Raw genomic sequence first — 16,426 nt, forward strand, 5'->3', positions numbered from 1 at the left:
TGAGCTGCCTTGGCAAAGTCACACCCTTTTGGGCCTAAGTTTCCCCATTGTCAAAGTAATAATACTGAATATATTTTTTAAAACTAAACATGCAGCCGGGCGCGGTGGCTCACACCTGTAATCCTAGCTCTCTGGGAGGCCGAGGCGGGCGGATTGTTTGAGCTCAGGAGTTCGAAATCAGCCTGAGCAAGAGCGAGACCCCATCTCTACTAAAATTAGAAAGAAATTAATTGGACAACTAAAAATACATAGAAAAAATTAGCCAGGCATGGTGGCGCATTCCTGTAGTCCCAGCTACTCGGGAGGCTAAGGCAGGAGGATTGCTTGAGCCCAGGAGTGTGAGGTTGCTGTGAGCTAGGCTGACGCCATGGCACTCACTCTAGCCCGGGCAACACAGTGAGACTCTGTCTCAAAAAAAAAACAAAACAAAAAAAAACAACTAAACATGCCCTCCCCCATCCACATTCTGATAAATTGAGAATCCTGGGACTAGATGATTCCTAAATCCCCTTCCATTCAGCAATAAAAGAGGATGATCTCATGAAATCATCAGAAATAAGAACTCAAGCTACAAAGATCTGACTCGGGCCTAGTTTGCTGGTATACTTACTTTACAAAATACTATTTCCTGTTCAAAACTGGTATAAGAGGAATATGCAAAAAAGGTGGAAGGGAGGTGATGGTTCACAGCGCAGCTGCTCCAGTCAACTGCCCCAAGTGATCAGCTATGCGGTCCTCCTCCGCATTCCTGGAGTCAGCATTTGCTACCAGAGCGTCGCATTCCTCTACTGTATGGCCACAGCCGACATGCTGCAGCAGCCCCCGGTGCATAACTAGTAGAGTCCTCCCACAGTCCACAGAGGATCAATTACAAAGGGAGACTGGCCTCGGCCCACTGTACAGTCCTTAGTGCAGGTTCAGCAATGACAGGACATGGGAGACTATTCCTGACATCCACTTCTTAGGATATGCCGTCAGCCCCACCCTTTAGGATGAAGGCAGGTAAGGAAAAGTAGAGAAAATTCTAACCCAAGGAACCAAAAGATATACTTAAAACAGCTCTCCCCACCTTAACTTCGTCATCAGGTTGCTTGACAGGCTTACTTTGGAGCCTGTGACAGATCAGATTTCTCCAATTAGATGACTACAAAACACTCCGCCAAACCAAAAGCATATCAGAAAAGAAGTTACTAAGCTGACGGTTCAGCACGAGCACTGCTTCCCACTTGTCCAGCACAGAGCAACTCCTCCTTTCCAGTCTCTCCATCTAGGTCCCTGGATAACAGTTAACACACTTTGAGGGTCCCTTTGAGTAATTATTGGCCTAGTTACTAAAAAAGGCTCATTGTTAATTTCCTGCACAGAGGCCCTTACTGCAGCACTTTTTTTCCCCTGCAGCATATTTTTTAAACTTTGACTTCAATTTGACCTTTCGAAACTCTCACACATTAGCTGTAGTGAAAGGGAAAATAAATGACTGGTTTAAGGAGTCGGAGTCTTGGCTCAATGGCTTCATACAGCTGAGTGTTCCTGCTGCTATTCCTAAGATTTCTGTTTCCTGGCTGCAAGACTCCCCCACCCTTCCATCTTTGATACATTCTGCTTTACTTATGTCCAATTGCTATGACGACGCAATTTCTGAACACATTATGAAAATACTTCATATGGTCTCTCTTTTATTCTTCCCAGACAGCCATGATGTGAAGTTTTTCTAAAATACCATGATGAAGACAGAACAAAGGGCCTAAATATTTTGGGATCTATTATATAAAAGAGATCTGACAAGGTGTTGAGCTGTTCAAGCATCATCTCAACCCAGCGTTCCGGGCTATTCAGGATTTTCATTTAAAACATATTCAACTCTCAACTTTAACAAGCCCCTTGTTTAAAATATATTTTATTCTGGTACCTGAAAGACTTTTAAAAGCAATTTTCTTTGGAAACCATCTAATCAAATTTGCAGGGACGGCTTTCAAACAAAAGACTGCTCTATCATTCAACACTAGCATGGTGGTAGAATTTTTGACAAATATACTTACCGTCCTCGACTCCAAAGACCCATTCTGGGCGGTGGGGGGCGGGGGAAGAGCTCTAAGCTATTAAGTTATTTAATTTGGGTCTCATACCAAGCAGGCACCGCATCTACCTATTATTTACAAGCAAATCACAACTGGGGAGGAAAGAAATGTTTATTACAAGGAAAGAAAAGAAGACGGCCAGTCTCAGACCCTTTTGCGTCTAGAGATTCGCCACCCAGGATGCAATTAAGGTCAAAGAGCCCTTTACTGTATGCTCCGGGCTCTTCCTCCTTCAAGAGTGGGCCGGCATTGCCTGTGGAGAACCAGCTGCAGAAGTCGATCCCCGCTGAGGGAAGGGACCGGGGGCGGTACGGGGAGTGCTCTGCAGGGAGGGAGATGGCGAAGATCCCGACGAGGGAGCCCCCACCCACCTGCCGCAGCCCAAAGGGTCAGGGCGGGGCCGCAGCCAGGCCGGGGGGTGGCAGGGAGGGACCCGGCGGCCTCGCGCCCCCCTCCCCCCATCAATGACATTCCAGCGGCCGGCGCCCAGCCTCCGCCTGGCGGCTCCTCGCAGCCCCCGCGCCACAAAGGCGGTGGCGGCCTGCTCGCCCGGCTCCTCGGCGGACAGGACGGAGCGGCGAGGCCCGCCCGGCTCACCTGTCCGCGCGCCCGCCCCGCCCCGCCCCAGGGACTGCCCGGCTCCCGCCCAGGGTCGACTGCCCAGGGGTCCCACTCCTGCCCGGAGCTCCCCTGCTCCCCGTCTCACCGGCTCCTGGGGGCGAGGGGCGTGGGTGCGCCTGGCCGAGGGGTGCCGAGGGACTGACGAGACTGGTCTGGCTCCGCTCGCTCCGCAGCGGGTAGTGGCGGCGACGCGCGCGCCCCGCCTCTTTTATAGGCGGCGACGCGCGCTCCCGCGGCCGACGGACGCGAGCGCGGGGGAAGCGCCCCGGCGTTGCACGAGGGGCGGGGGAGCGCGCTGGCGGAGCGCAGGGGGCGGGGCTCCCGCCCGCAAGTCGCCCGACTGCCAGGGCGGAAAGGGCCGAGCAGTCCCGGAAGGAGCCGAAGCGGCAATGCGGGGGAAGAGGCGAGCCAAGGGAGGGCCGCGGGAGGATGGGGAAATAGGGCGCGCGCAAGGGGTACGGGGAGATGGTGCAGTGGAGTCACTGCCTCCGCCCTGGCCGGCCGACACGCTCCGGGCGCACCTCCCTCCCCGCAGCCCGTGCCCTCCAATCCTGCGCCTCCCTCCTGCCCTGTGGAGAGTCGTCCTTACCGCACCCCTCCGCCCCTGGGAGCCCTTCCAAGACTGCGGCGAAGGGCGGGGCAGGGGCCATCGCTGCAGAGGAGCAGGGGATGCTGCGCGTCCTGGCCGGAAAAAAGCCCAGTCCCAAAGGGTGAGATCACCCTCGTGCTTCTCTTTCTGCCCACTTTCCCGAGGAGGAGGCTGGCGCTGGGGACCCAAGTCATCCTACTCTGGTGGGGCCTGTGGTGCGGCAAACGAGGATGATTTGGGGCCCTGGGTTTGAGGAGATGGGAAGAGGAAAAGACTAAATCCGGATCAGAAAAAATAAAGTCAACTAATTTGGGACATAAGTCTGGCATTCCAGGATTTGGAGAGTTAATAATTTCTTACATTGTTGAAGCAAAAGCTTTCTCACAGGTCGCAAGTAATGAGATGCATTAGTCATATTTCGTAAGGAAGACATTAGGGAAAAAAAAAAAAAAAGAAGACATTAGGGTTCTTTCTGCCACAATTACTTGAGCTTTCCTCGTGTACCAGGCACTATGCTAAGCATTTCATGTGTGTTACCTTTGGTTTTTTTAATCTTTGCAATAATTTTATGAGGTAGACATTATTTCCCCATTTTACAAATGAGCACCCTGACACACAGGTTAAGAGGTCTCTTGCTCAGCCCAGGCAGCTACCAGTGGAAGAGCTAGGATTTGAATCTAAGCAGTCAGAACCTTCTATTTGAAACTACGTATGTATATATTGCCTTCAGGTAGGAAAGGGAGGCATTTTGATGCGGGTGGATGCTTGGTGCCGAGAAGAGAAAAATAAGATTCCCCAAATTTCGGTTCCTTACAGTCCTCACAGTTTAAGGGTCTGGCTCTACACTCTGCAGCCAGAGCCCTTGCTTAGGAAGGCCTTTTCCTGTCCCCATTCTGGTGACAGCTGGGCCGCAGCCATTGGGAGTAACATCCAGATCATTCCTGTGCAGTCAGGCAGACCGAGAGCTCTGCAGCTCCGGAAGGCCGCAGCCTCCTGGTTACCAGGCACCCCTCCTCTTTAAATAATTACAAAAGCACAGGCCACTGCACCAGAACTTGGGCCCAGGCCCAGCCCTGAGCTTCCTGGTCCTCTGCAGTTTGGCTGCTTCTCCTATGCCTGGGACCTGCAATCTGATTTCTAAGCCGCCCTGGCTGTAGCTATGATCCGGAGGAAAAATGTCCCTATTCCCTCACTGCATTGGAGTAGAGAGAAAAGAAAAGAAGTGGCCACACCCCAGTAGCTGCTTTACAGAATCCGGAGGAAAAATGTAGGAGCCTGAGAAGCATTTCCTGCAATCTTCTATGTAGAGAAAACAGGGCTGGGTAACTCCTCCCTGGGGTGTGCATCTCTGAGAACAGCTAATGGCAGCCATGGCCTCTTCTCCAGCCAGTAGCAGCAAAATGTTTAGTCAGACATTCAGCTCTGGGTACAGGATGGCTAACAGAATCACAGCTCTCCAAAATTTCCCAGACCTTCTGCTCCAGCAAAGACTGCATCTCAGGGCTATGGTCAGGAGCTATTAAAAAGGGAGGGTTTTTCTTTGAAATGACCCTGGCCCCATAGTGAAATGGCAGTTTTGCTGCTTTTGCCAGATGCAAAAGAAACTGCAAGAGAGAGCCCTGTATTGATACAGAAACTAAAATCTTATTTGTTGATCCTTTGATTTGAGACATGGCCAAGAAACAGTATCCCCAGCCCTTTCCACCTCCCACTCCTTCACCCACCCTGTTCTGTACTTGGCACTGGAAATGAGCCATTTAAAAAGCCATTCTTTGCATTTTCTATTGTCTGCCTACCTCACCTCCCACCAATTTCACCATATGCCTAACACTCTACTAAATGTGGGGAGCAGGGGAAAAACAACAGAAAAGCACAGGATAGCATAGTGGCTTTGTAACCAATCAACTCTATCTTCTTAGTCACACCTCTCCTGGCCTCCTGAAAAGCAGAGGGTAGGACTGAATTCCAAACCCTTATTCTAGTTCCAGCAGTCCTCTGAAGGTTTGATATACCTTCCAAACTGTTCAAAAGGTCAACTGTTGGGTAGCCAGGCATGGTGGCTCACTCCTCCCCAGCTACTTGGGAGGATCAGTTGAGCCCAGGATTTTGAGACTAGCCTGGGCAATATAGGAAGACCCCAACTAAAAAAATTTTCTCAAAAAAAAGGTGGGAGGCTTGCTTTTTTTCTGGAAAAAAAAAAAAAGGTCAACCGTCGGGAAATATGAATTGTAGCATTGTTTTCACATGTTCCGGCCATGGAAAGTCACTTGCCCACTGTCCCTGAGAGAGAACCCCCATCCCCCTACCTCTACCCCCTCCAAAGTTAACAGGCAAGCGCTTGCACTACTTTTCCTCCTTATGAGGGAGCTGATTGGGAAGAGTCATGCTGATTCTGCAGTGTCAGAGTTGGCAAGAAATAGTGTAGATGTTCAAAACACAGTGATTGAATGAACCTAAATAAGCCAGACCCAGAAGGACAAATATTATATGATTTCACTTACATGAGAGCCCTAGAATTTTCAGATTCATAGAGACAGAAAGTAGGGCAGTTGTTACCAGGGGCTAGGGGGAGGAGAGAGGGATGGGGAGTTTATTGTTTAGTGGGTATAGTTTCCATCTGGAATGATGAAAAATCCTGGAGATGACTGGTGGTGATGGTTGCACAACATTGTGAATGTACTTAATGTCACAGAACTGTACACTTAAAAATAGTTAAACTAGCCGAGTACAACACAGTGAGACCCCATCCCTACAAAAATTAGAAGAATTAGCTGAGCACAGTGGCATGCTACTTGGGAGGCTGAGGTGGGAGACTCGCTTGATCCCAGGAGTTCAAATCCAGCCTGGGCAATATAGACCTCATCTATTTTAAAAAAAAAAGGTTAAACTTTTACATTATATTTTATCATAGTTAAAAAACAAAGTAAAACACAAGTGACTGCTTCTGAAATCAGGCACATTAGAGAAGTGGCCTGATAGTCTCTGGGAGCATGGGACTCCAGGTGACAGCAGAGGTGAGCTCCTCCCTCCCCTCCCTAATCCGATGTCCCAATCCCACCCCAGTTATTTCTCCTCTGTCCCTGGTGGGACCGCCCTTTAGGCCTCATCAGTTCTATCTGTCCTACTCATCCTGAACACACTGTTACAATCAGTTTTCCAAACCATTTCAAAGCTCCTCAGAAAACTTCAGTAGCTTCTCATTGCCTACAGAATAGCCCAAACTACCTCAATAGACATTCTGCAGCCTCTGCAAACTTGTTCCCATTCACCTTTCCACAGCATCGTTTCTGACTGCTTTTCTCCACTGACCTGAGTTTAGCCTCTTTCAAAATGTTATTTTTCCAACTCCATGCTTTTGCTCACGATTTTTTCCTCCAATTAAAATGTCCTTCTTGCCCAACACTCACCCCTCATTTCTGCCTGGAAATCTTACCCATTTTGAGTATATGTAAGTAGAACCTTTGTGGAAGAGCAGCTTGGCAATATAGATCAAAATATAACATCTGCATGCCATCTGACCCAGCGATGTTCCATCTAGAAATTCGCCTTAAGGAGGCAGGACAAGATGTATATTTAAAAATATGAGTACTCATTAAAAACATCAGAAGCAACCTAGTCATCAACTGAAAAATGCTTTTGTTTGTTTGTTTTTGAGACAGAGTCTACCTCTGTTGCCCCAGCTAGAGTGCAGTGGTATCATCCTAGCTCACTGCAACCTCAAATTCCAGGGTTCAAGCGATCCTCCTGCCTCAGCCTCCCAAGTAGCTGGGATTACAGGCATGTGCCATCACACCTAGCTAATTAAAAAAATTTTTTTTTGTAGAGATGGAGTCTTGGTATGTTGCCCAGGCTGGTGTTGAACTCCCCACCTCAAGCAATCCTCCCACCTCAGCCTCCCAAAGTGCTAGGATTAAAGGTATGAACCACCACATCCAGCCAGCCATTCTTATTTCATCTATTACTTCTCTAGTTTACCTTTAACATAGTATTTCCCAAACTTACTAATATTTCACTGCCAAATTCTTTTTTAGAACCCTGCAGAAAAACACTGGAAAAAGCTGCCCTAGATGAAACAAATCTATTTTCTGTGCTCCCATTAACTTCTAGCTCAACCCATCAAGCATTCCAAGTACTTAAATCACATTCTTCACTGAATAAGAATTTTGTCATTTATTTTGCAAAACATTGTTAGAGTCAACTTTCCATCCTTGCTACAGGTTGATGGCTTCAAGATAACCTTAGTTACCAGCATCCTGTTTTCAGGGTTGTGGGTTCTAGCAGAGTTGATTTTATTACCTATCAGAACTGTAAGCATGGTTTTCTTGGGGGGAGGGTGGGTGGGAGAAGCATCCTTAAATTACGAAATAATTTCAAATTTACAGAAAAGTTATAGTAATAGGAAGAAATCCCATATTCCCTTCACCCACATTCCCGTTTGTTAAACCTTGACCATATTTGCTTTATTATTTTGTGTATATACACACATGCACATCTACATTGGTGTATACATATACACCCGTGTGTATATGTATTCCCCTCACCATTTAGAAAAAAGTTGCAGACATCATACCAACTTACTTCAATGTGTATATTCTAAGAACAAGGACATTAATTTTCATAACTACAGTATAATTATTAATATCAAAGTCAAGAAATTCACAGTTTTGGGAGGAGTTTGAGGTTGCAGTGAGCTTTGATGATGCCACTGCACTCTAGCCTGGGCAACAGAGCAAGACCCTGTCTCAAAAAAAAAAAAAAAGAAATTCATGTTGACATAATACTGTCATCTAATATATAGGCCTCAGTTAAGTTTTACCAGTTGTCCCAATGTCCTTCATAACACAGAACAAACACACAGAAAAATCTTTTTTTTCTGGTCCAGGTTCTAATCCAGGGCGGCATACTGCATTTAGTGTGAATATCCTGAAGGAGCTGAAAGAAAAAAACCGTTTCTTAAATACATCAATCTGTACAAACTGATATTTAAAAAAAACAGAGGCTGCCTGTAAACTAAAGGATAAATTCCCATATAATGGGTGTTTTTGTAAAAGCACCACATGGTTGGGAGACCACAGCTCTCCTCTGCTTCCTGTAGGTCCAGAGGAAATCCTCTGTCAGGCATCATTAGGCGGGACAGAGAAAGGGAAGGGAATCCGCAGGTGTGATAAGATACCTGTAAGAAGCTCCGTGGCTCTCACAGAGCTTCTAGTTGTCCTGGCACAGAGCTAGATGTCCAAACCTAATTATGTCACTGCTGTCATCATGGGAAGCTTGAAGAGGGAAAAGCTCCCAGCACCTGGGTGGGAAATTCTCAGAACTCCATTCTTCAACACGAGGGATGCGTAGAGTTTCCTGTCCCACTGGAATTTGCAATTCATCATCAAATTTGCTTCAAGATGGTATAGGACACTGATGTAACAAAAATATGGGCAGTTAGCCTGAGAAATGAGGTCAAGCTTGAGAGGAAGCAAGCAGACGAGTACTTGAATTGGAAACTGAATCTGATGCTACTCATGAGATCAGGAGCTGCATCTCTCGGCTAGCAGTCATTATCTCTACCTGCGAGTATCAAAAACCTGGCCTCCCCAGTGCTCTCCTTTCTTGGTTTACCATCGAGAATCCATTAGGAATACCAGCATCAAATGACTCAGGCAAGACAGCTACCCATGCCTAGAGGAAGAATGTTCAAATATTATAAGAGGTATTTTCTGTGGAGTGGTATAAATTAAAAGTGGAAGAGAACTTCCTTAAAGATCATGTTGCCTAGTGACGTTTTTTTTGTTGCCTAGTGATTTTATTTTGGTTTTTTTGTTTTGTTCTTAATTTTTTATTTTTGTAGAGACAGTGTCTCATTATGTTGCCCAGGCTGGTCTCGAACTCCTGGCCTCAAACAATCCTACCACCTTGGCCTCCCAGAGTGCTGGGATTAGGGGTGTGAGCCACCGTGCCAGGCCCACATTTCATTTTTGACAGAGGAATTTTCTCATACATACTCTTACATGGAACCCCAAGAGATATAGCACATAAAGCAAAAATGCCATGACAGAGGATCCCAGAGGTCCATTACGGCCCCACTTAATGGGTGTGTAAAGCGCGAGCTACACACCCCTGGTAGGCACGATTTACCCCCTAGTATCATAGATTTTCATAGTTAACAGGACAATTTTCCAGCAGAGGGCAGCTGTATCTTGAGGACTTTTTGAAATCTGCATGAAGCCTCCGTGTTGACTGGCTACAGGGCGGAGCCCCATCCACTCAACACCCCCATCCTGAAGTTGGTGCTTTCCAAACTGTTCCCTATGGTGGTACACAAAAAATCACACCATTTGTAACGCACAGGTAAAGACAGGAAGTGCAACGGCAACGGGGTCTGGGGAGGATGTCTGGCAGCCCCACAGGCTAAGGAGGCCAGCACACCAAGACATGCCAGCTAGGAAGCTCTACCCTAAGGACCTGCCAAGCAAGCACAATTGGAAAACTACAGTGACAAGTCCAATTCTTTTGTTTTGCAGGGGGGGCTACTGAGGTTCAGAGAGGGTGAATGACCTACCTAAGGCCACAAAACCTAAAAGTGAATTGAGGGGGGCAAGGGCAATATATGTAACCTAAACATCTGTACCCCCATAATATGCTGAAATAATAAAAAAAAAAAGCGAATTGAGCCCAGGACTCCTGACTCCATCCCAATGTTCATTCCACTGTCTACTTTAAAAAACTTTACCATGTCCATATCTCTTGCTAGATAAAATAGGGTCAGTTAATGGTACATAATTCTAAACAGGGAATGACAGAAAGAGAAGCAATTTTCCCAAGGTGAAGGTCAAAAACAAAAAAAAGGAAGAAACACATACCACTTTATACCTAGACTGTGTACTATCATGCCCCTAATGATGTACATAGTCAAGGTACAGGACATCGATCATAATGAACCAACTAGACAACAGCTTTGGGTTTTTTAAAAATTAATCTTTATTACTTATTTTTTAGCACCATAGTCAACAATTCATAGAACGGGTCACTTCAAGCCACTTAAGAGTACCAGTAAACACTCCCCCACAAGACATTTAGCACAGAGGAATACATCTATGGCTGCTGCCTCGGCAGTATAAAAGAGAATGAGTCTTTCCATAAAGCAAATCTCAACTCTTAATAGTCAAGCTCTGGATTTTGGCAGTGGCCTTAGGCAAATTTATCATCATTCATTCCTCAGAACATATATAAAAAATTATAAAGCAGTTCTCAATTCCTTCCTAACATCTTTATTTAATCCCAACTAATTGGTTACGGATGCTCAGCTCATGTGTAATGTTGTAAGCCCCATCTCAGCCCAACTGATTCAAACTGAAGATCAAAAAAAGGCACCTGCCCCAGTCCATGCATCTCTAGCCATGCAGGGAACAAATTCCAAATTAAGACAACAAAGAGTGCGCCTTAGTCAATGTTACGTGTGTTTCCAGTCCTAATCTCAGACACTAAGCTATCCCTGATGCCATCTGGGGCTTAACCTGTGTGTTCACCGCACATTTCCTCTGGATTTAGAATTTTCACAAGCTGAGAAAGGCAAAACAACCATAACCCAGACTTGCATAAGGGTCTGGCCTCAACTACTAATGATACTTTAGAGGGGACATTATGAGTCTTTACGTTTTTCTGGGAATTCATCTGAACAGGGGTGGGGTGGACAGGTGGTGAAAATGGTGAGCTCACTCTAGTGCAGAGTGAAATGGTTAAGGTATTACCAACTTTCTGAGAGATACTAGAGACACAAGAAATAAAGGATGAGACTTGGCGTTAAACACCTTTTCTCATTACTTTTGCAAAAATAAGAAAGGCCAATTCCATCTTACTTTATCATGTAGACCCCTTAGGAAGCTACCCAATTTACTAAGGGACCCCCCCCCCAAGACTTTGTGGCCCATGAAAATCTCCTCTCCAAGTCATAAGGTATAAACATATAAAAATAAATATTGGCAAATTTCTAAATCTGACATGACTTCTCCCATACACAGCCATCCTCAGTTGCTTTATTATTGCCTCTTTGCAACATGATGGCGATGGTGGGTGACGGAGTGACATCAGGAGCGCCAGAAGGAGGATGTCAGAAAGCCCTTGGGGACAGGAATCTCCTTGCGTTGCAAACATTTCTGTTAGGAAAAAATGAAGAAAACAAGAAGAGTTTCTGATAACAGTGCTTCCAACACTTAGTGGTTAAAAGAAACTTTAAGTCCTATGGAATGGTGCACAAAAAAGGAAAAGACAGACCGACGGTTCTGTAAAAGACGACCACTTCTGCATAAATGCCGCAGAGAACAAGTAAATGGCTGTGATTATGCCTGCCCCACCCTTGTCTCCCTACAGCCGGGCCTCACCTTTCACCAGTGCTATTTTCCCAGTTGAGCTCGTGGAAGCTGAACGTCAGTAGGCTATCTTGGCACACCTACCATGGAGTTCTAAATTATTTGTCAAAATTAACCTCTTAACATTTCTTGGCACTTGGAAATAGGGAAGAGTCCAACTGAAAGTGCAGTTTGTTCTTATGGAGGAAAGTGATCACAATCACCAGTAGCCCAGACCTGAGACTGAGAAAAGAACTTTGGCCAAAATGCAAAAAATGTATTGGTGAGAGAAGATTCATTAAATATAGTTTATTCATCTCTTAGGATTGCTTCCTCACCGGCAGTATGGAGAGTGATACGTAGGAAGAAGATGAAATGGCAGCCCTTATGCCAAGTGTTAAAGGGGAATTAGGAACCAAAAGCAGGGTTTGGAGAAACTAAGAGGAAGAGCCAGCAATCAGAGCATCTGGAGGTCCAAGACTTATCAGACACAGACACGTTCCAAGCCAACAACTATGGGATGTGCTAGTCTAAGAGCATCTTACCTCCAAGAACTGCTTGAGGCGTATGAAGGAACCCCTCTGTCCTGTGCTTGTGATGGCTTCAATTCTACATCGAGAGAAAGAACACACGTGAATTACACCTGTGACACACACCTATCTTCTGAAGAGGAGTTAGGAAGGTATGGTGTTGATCTGAAGTAAGGGGGATACATCAACTGACTCATAGAGATGTCTTCTAGACTAAGGATGCTGTTGCTCTTCCAAGTGGTTCCAACCTTCTTTTCAAATAAGAGGATCAAGGAGGGAAGAGCACTATTCTTTCCAAGGTCTTTGTGATCAAGTGGGAGGGTTTTGCTAAGGCCTTCCCCCAACTTGAAATGCCAATGCGTTGAGAGGAAGGAGATGGGTTCTTAGAGATGAATACCACACCAGAGTCAAGAGAAATGACTGATAAATCAGCCTCTCCAGCTGATTAAATGAGAGGATTTGACTTCTTGGTTTAATTTATGACTACCTATAATCACCACCCCAGATTATCTGGGGGAGTTTGGAAAAGAATTATCAAAAAATGCCAGATATCTTAAAAGACCTCTCTAATTTGTGTTTTTGTTTCACCAACAATAGATAAGAGAGATTGTCATTAGAGTTTAAAAACATTTACTCAAATATCAAAGAGGAGGCCGGGCGCGGTGGCTCACGCCTGTAATCCTAGCTCTCTGGGAGGCCGAGGCAGGCAGATTGTTTGAGCTCAGGAGTTCGAAACCAGCCTGAGCAAGAGCGAGACCCCATCTCTACTAAAAATTAGAAAGAAATTAATCGGACAATTAAAAATATATAGAAAAAATTAGCCGGGCATGGTGGCACATGCCTGTAGTCCCAGCTACTCGGGAGGCTGAGGCAGGAGGATCGCTTGAGCCCAGGAGTTTGAGGTTGCTGTGACCTAGGATGATGCCATGGCACTCTAGCCAGGGCAACACAGTGAGACTCTGTCTCAAAAAAAAAAAAAAACAAAGAGGAGAAGGACAGGAGTAGGAAGATACAAGTGTTTATTTTTATTTGTTAAAATTTACTTTTATGTTTTATGCTTTTTAAATTTTCTGTAGTAAAAAATGGTCTCAAACTATGGTCTCACTATGGTCTCAAACTCACAGGCTCAAGCGATCCTCCTGCGTTGGCCTCCCAAGGTGCTGGGATTACAGGCATGAGCCACCGTGCCTGGCCAACACAGGTGTTTTTAACCTGAGTCAAAAACAGCATGTAATAGAACCCAGGGGTATCTGACACCTGGTTCATGAGTTTTACCTACTAAATCCCCTGTGTCTGCTCAACAAGCCTGATACCTGGGGAAGTAGTCCTCTTTGATGAGAATTATCATTTTCCAAAACTGGACCTGATACTGCTTCATGAGGGCATTCCCGCACACCTAGAGGGAGAGACAGGCACTGTCAGAGCAGAGAATTGAAGATTCACACTCACAGGAGAGATCCATAAGCACCCAGCCCTTTGCTTTTTTCACTGCTATAAAAATCTCAGCCACACTCCACTTCCGCTGCTTCATTTGACTAGCCTTGAATTTTAAAAAAATAATAAAATAAAAATACTTCAGCCATGATCTACTGAACTAGCTAACAAGGGAATAAATGGAAAAATCCAACTTTCTTCTAAAGCATTTCTTTGTACATGGCAATATCTCCATTTAACTGGACTGTCAGGTCTTAATGAACTACTCTTCTTTCACTTTTCCAAATAGAAGCCTTCTTAAAGGTACAGCTTACCTCCCAAACTCAATAAGCAGAGCATACAGAAGACCACTTGTGTTTTCAAATGATGTCAGATCACTGTTCATGTATTGTCACTTTAGGAGCTATTAAGGTGACTAGGAACTATTGGCACTGGAGGCCAAACGGTCCTGGATTTGTTATGGAATGTATCCCAAGCCTTTCTTCTTTAAGAAGTATCTCCTTTCCATAGAAACTCTTATCCTTCTACTATAATGGTGGGCCCTTATAGGGAGACAGAACTGTAGAGAGCCTTCTAGATCGGGGACATACATGATAGAAGGTAGCTAATCACATCTTCTCTCCTGGGCATTGGGAATCAGAACAGTGGGATGCCAGTGCCACCTCACTGGGTGACTACTCTAACACTGAGTGACATAGCCCAGGATAGTTACCTTCTCTGTGTACAGAGAAATAGGGAAATTTGGCCTATAGGGTAACAATGAGACAACGTGCAGGAAGAGCTGTTATAAAACCATGTGGCCCCACAGAGAGACTACGTTGGTGCCTGGTGACATTCCAGGTCCTGGTTCCAGGCCCTCCTGAGATTCAACTGCACATCCTACCCTTGCTTCTGGGAGTCACTTCTATATCCCTAAAACAAATTCGTCTTTTCACTTATGATAGGGTGTACAATTTCCATTCTATTTTATAATGAAAAAACATCTACACAGAGAAGGCAAGTACAGTGGGAAGAAAAAGTGAAAGCTAGGTTTGTCTTATGGCTCAAGAAAATATTTATGATGTTGGAATCTAATGCTGTTCACCGTCAGGCTCAATTTCTACATTGCTTCTCTGTTCATGTCACCCAGGGGCCCAAGGCTGCCTCAACCACTGGCCTTCTCTTATATGATAACTGAGTTATGTACCTCCAAGAAGTCAAAGAGGAGGGTGGCTGTAACATCTGACAGGGGCTCCATGTTTAAGATCTGTGCCAACCAGCGCCAGCCATGATTTAAGCCATGAGGATGAACCTGGGAGGAGAGAAACTTGGTCATCATTTCATCTAAACTCCCAGCGCATCATCCAGCCATCACCAAGTGGACATGAACCCCAGATCATGCAGCCCAAGCACCTGCCACAGGCCAGAAATAACACGAGCTAAACAAATTCTGCTTTTAAATGTTCCAATACATTGGTTCTCACATATTCTTTACAAGATCCCTTCAATACATGTATGTCACCTTCAGTTTCAAGGATTCCACAGGCCAACAATTATTCTTATTGACATTTTATTTATTATTCTTGGTACTGTTAGCACAGAACCTGAGACAGAGCAGATGCACAATAAAAACTTCTTAGATTCAGTCAACTTCTATTTTTTCTCTTTAAGTCTCCAAGTCCATTAACTTTTCCATCCCGCTAATCTGTATTTCTTGAGAAAAGAAGTGGGCTGGTGGGTCAAAGCCCTGAACCCCGGCTGTGACAGGTGTGTGTCACTCTAGCTTTCTGAGCTCCATCTGTCAAGTAAGGTATGTAATCGACATGGCTTCTAAGGCCCCAACTAGGCCTAAAATGACAATTTCTTGTCGACTCCTTTTCTAACCTTAATGATTGATTTATAACAGACTCTCCTTTGGTACACTCTGTTATAAATCCAGTTTTTTAAAGCCCCAGCTGAGTCAGCCATTGAACAAATAGCTCTGACAACCTAAAAAAATTTCCTAGTAATAAACATCCACTTCTCCAAAGAATACCTATGAAACTGCCATATACTTTACCTTAAGATTTAACTACATTGACTCTCTGAAGGAAGGCCGCTATTTCCTGTGGGTGGAATACACCACCGGGAGCTCTGGTCCAACCTCTCATTACTGATGGTAAGCCTCTTCTACCTACCTCTTGTCGGGTTCCATATGGCCACCGGAGCTGGATGATGGCAGCATAGAGACGGATCATCCCAGACATGCGTTTCAGAAAGTTGTCCTGTTGCTCCACTTTGGAATCCTTCACTTGGTAGCCAAGCATCCTATGTAGGAAGAAAAAGTTCACTATGACAAGGCTAAAATGAGGGGGACGAATTAGAGATTACTTTTTATGGCTGCAAAAGTAATAATATAATATTATTACGTTTAGCGTATCTTTTATTCTATTTATTTTTATTTTTTTATTGAGACAGGGTCTTGCTCTGTTGCCCAGGTTAGAGTGCAGTGGTGTCATCACAGCTTACTGCAACCTCAAACTACTGGGCTCCAGCAATCCTCCTGCCTCAGCCTCTTAAGAAGCTGGGACTATAGGTGTGCTACCATATTTGGCTAACTTTTTTTTTTCTGGGTAGAGGCAGGGTTTTGCTGTTGCCCAGGCTGGTCTCAAACTCCTGGCCTCAAGTGATCTTCTCACCTTGGCCTCCCAAAGTGCTGGGATTACATGCACAAACCACCGTGCCTCACCTAGCGTTACTATTAATACATAACTTCATATTATAAAATATATAGAATACTTTGTTTACAAAGCACTCACATCGATTGTCAAACATGTGCTTCTTTTTTTTTTTTTTTTTGAGACAGAGTCTCACTCTTTT

General features: G+C 45.1%; 2 protein-coding genes across 6 annotated transcripts in view; both read right to left on the minus strand.

Moving 5' to 3' along the window:
- SPTAN1 (spectrin, alpha, non-erythrocytic 1) overlaps positions 1–2,906 on the minus strand; it is a 64,534-nt gene extending 61,628 nt beyond the window's left edge. For all 5 annotated transcript variants that reach the window (XM_012639720.1, XM_012639719.1, XM_012639716.1 and 2 more), the window contains exon 1: positions 2,785–2,906. The gene's annotated coding sequence lies outside the window, so the exon portion shown is untranslated. The remainder of the gene's footprint in view (positions 1–2,784) is intronic.
- Positions 2,907–11,098: 8,192 nt separating this feature from the next.
- The window catches only part of GLE1 (GLE1 RNA export mediator), a 29,044-nt gene continuing 23,716 nt past the window's right edge, over positions 11,099–16,426 (minus strand). The window contains exons 12-16 of the mRNA XM_012639721.1: positions 15,745–15,874; positions 14,775–14,879; positions 13,468–13,550; positions 12,170–12,233; positions 11,099–11,432 (exon numbers count right to left, since the gene is read on the minus strand). Of these exons, the coding sequence (XP_012495175.1) occupies positions 11,364–11,432; positions 12,170–12,233; positions 13,468–13,550; positions 14,775–14,879; positions 15,745–15,874 (451 nt within the window). The 3' untranslated portion in view covers positions 11,099–11,363. The remainder of the gene's footprint in view (positions 11,433–12,169; positions 12,234–13,467; positions 13,551–14,774; positions 14,880–15,744; positions 15,875–16,426) is intronic.

This window comes from Propithecus coquereli, unplaced genomic scaffold, assembly GCF_000956105.1.
Source record: "Propithecus coquereli isolate 6110/MARCELLA unplaced genomic scaffold, Pcoq_1.0 Scaffold142, whole genome shotgun sequence".
In the NCBI taxonomy this organism is placed as follows: domain Eukaryota; kingdom Metazoa; phylum Chordata; class Mammalia; order Primates; family Indriidae; genus Propithecus; species Propithecus coquereli.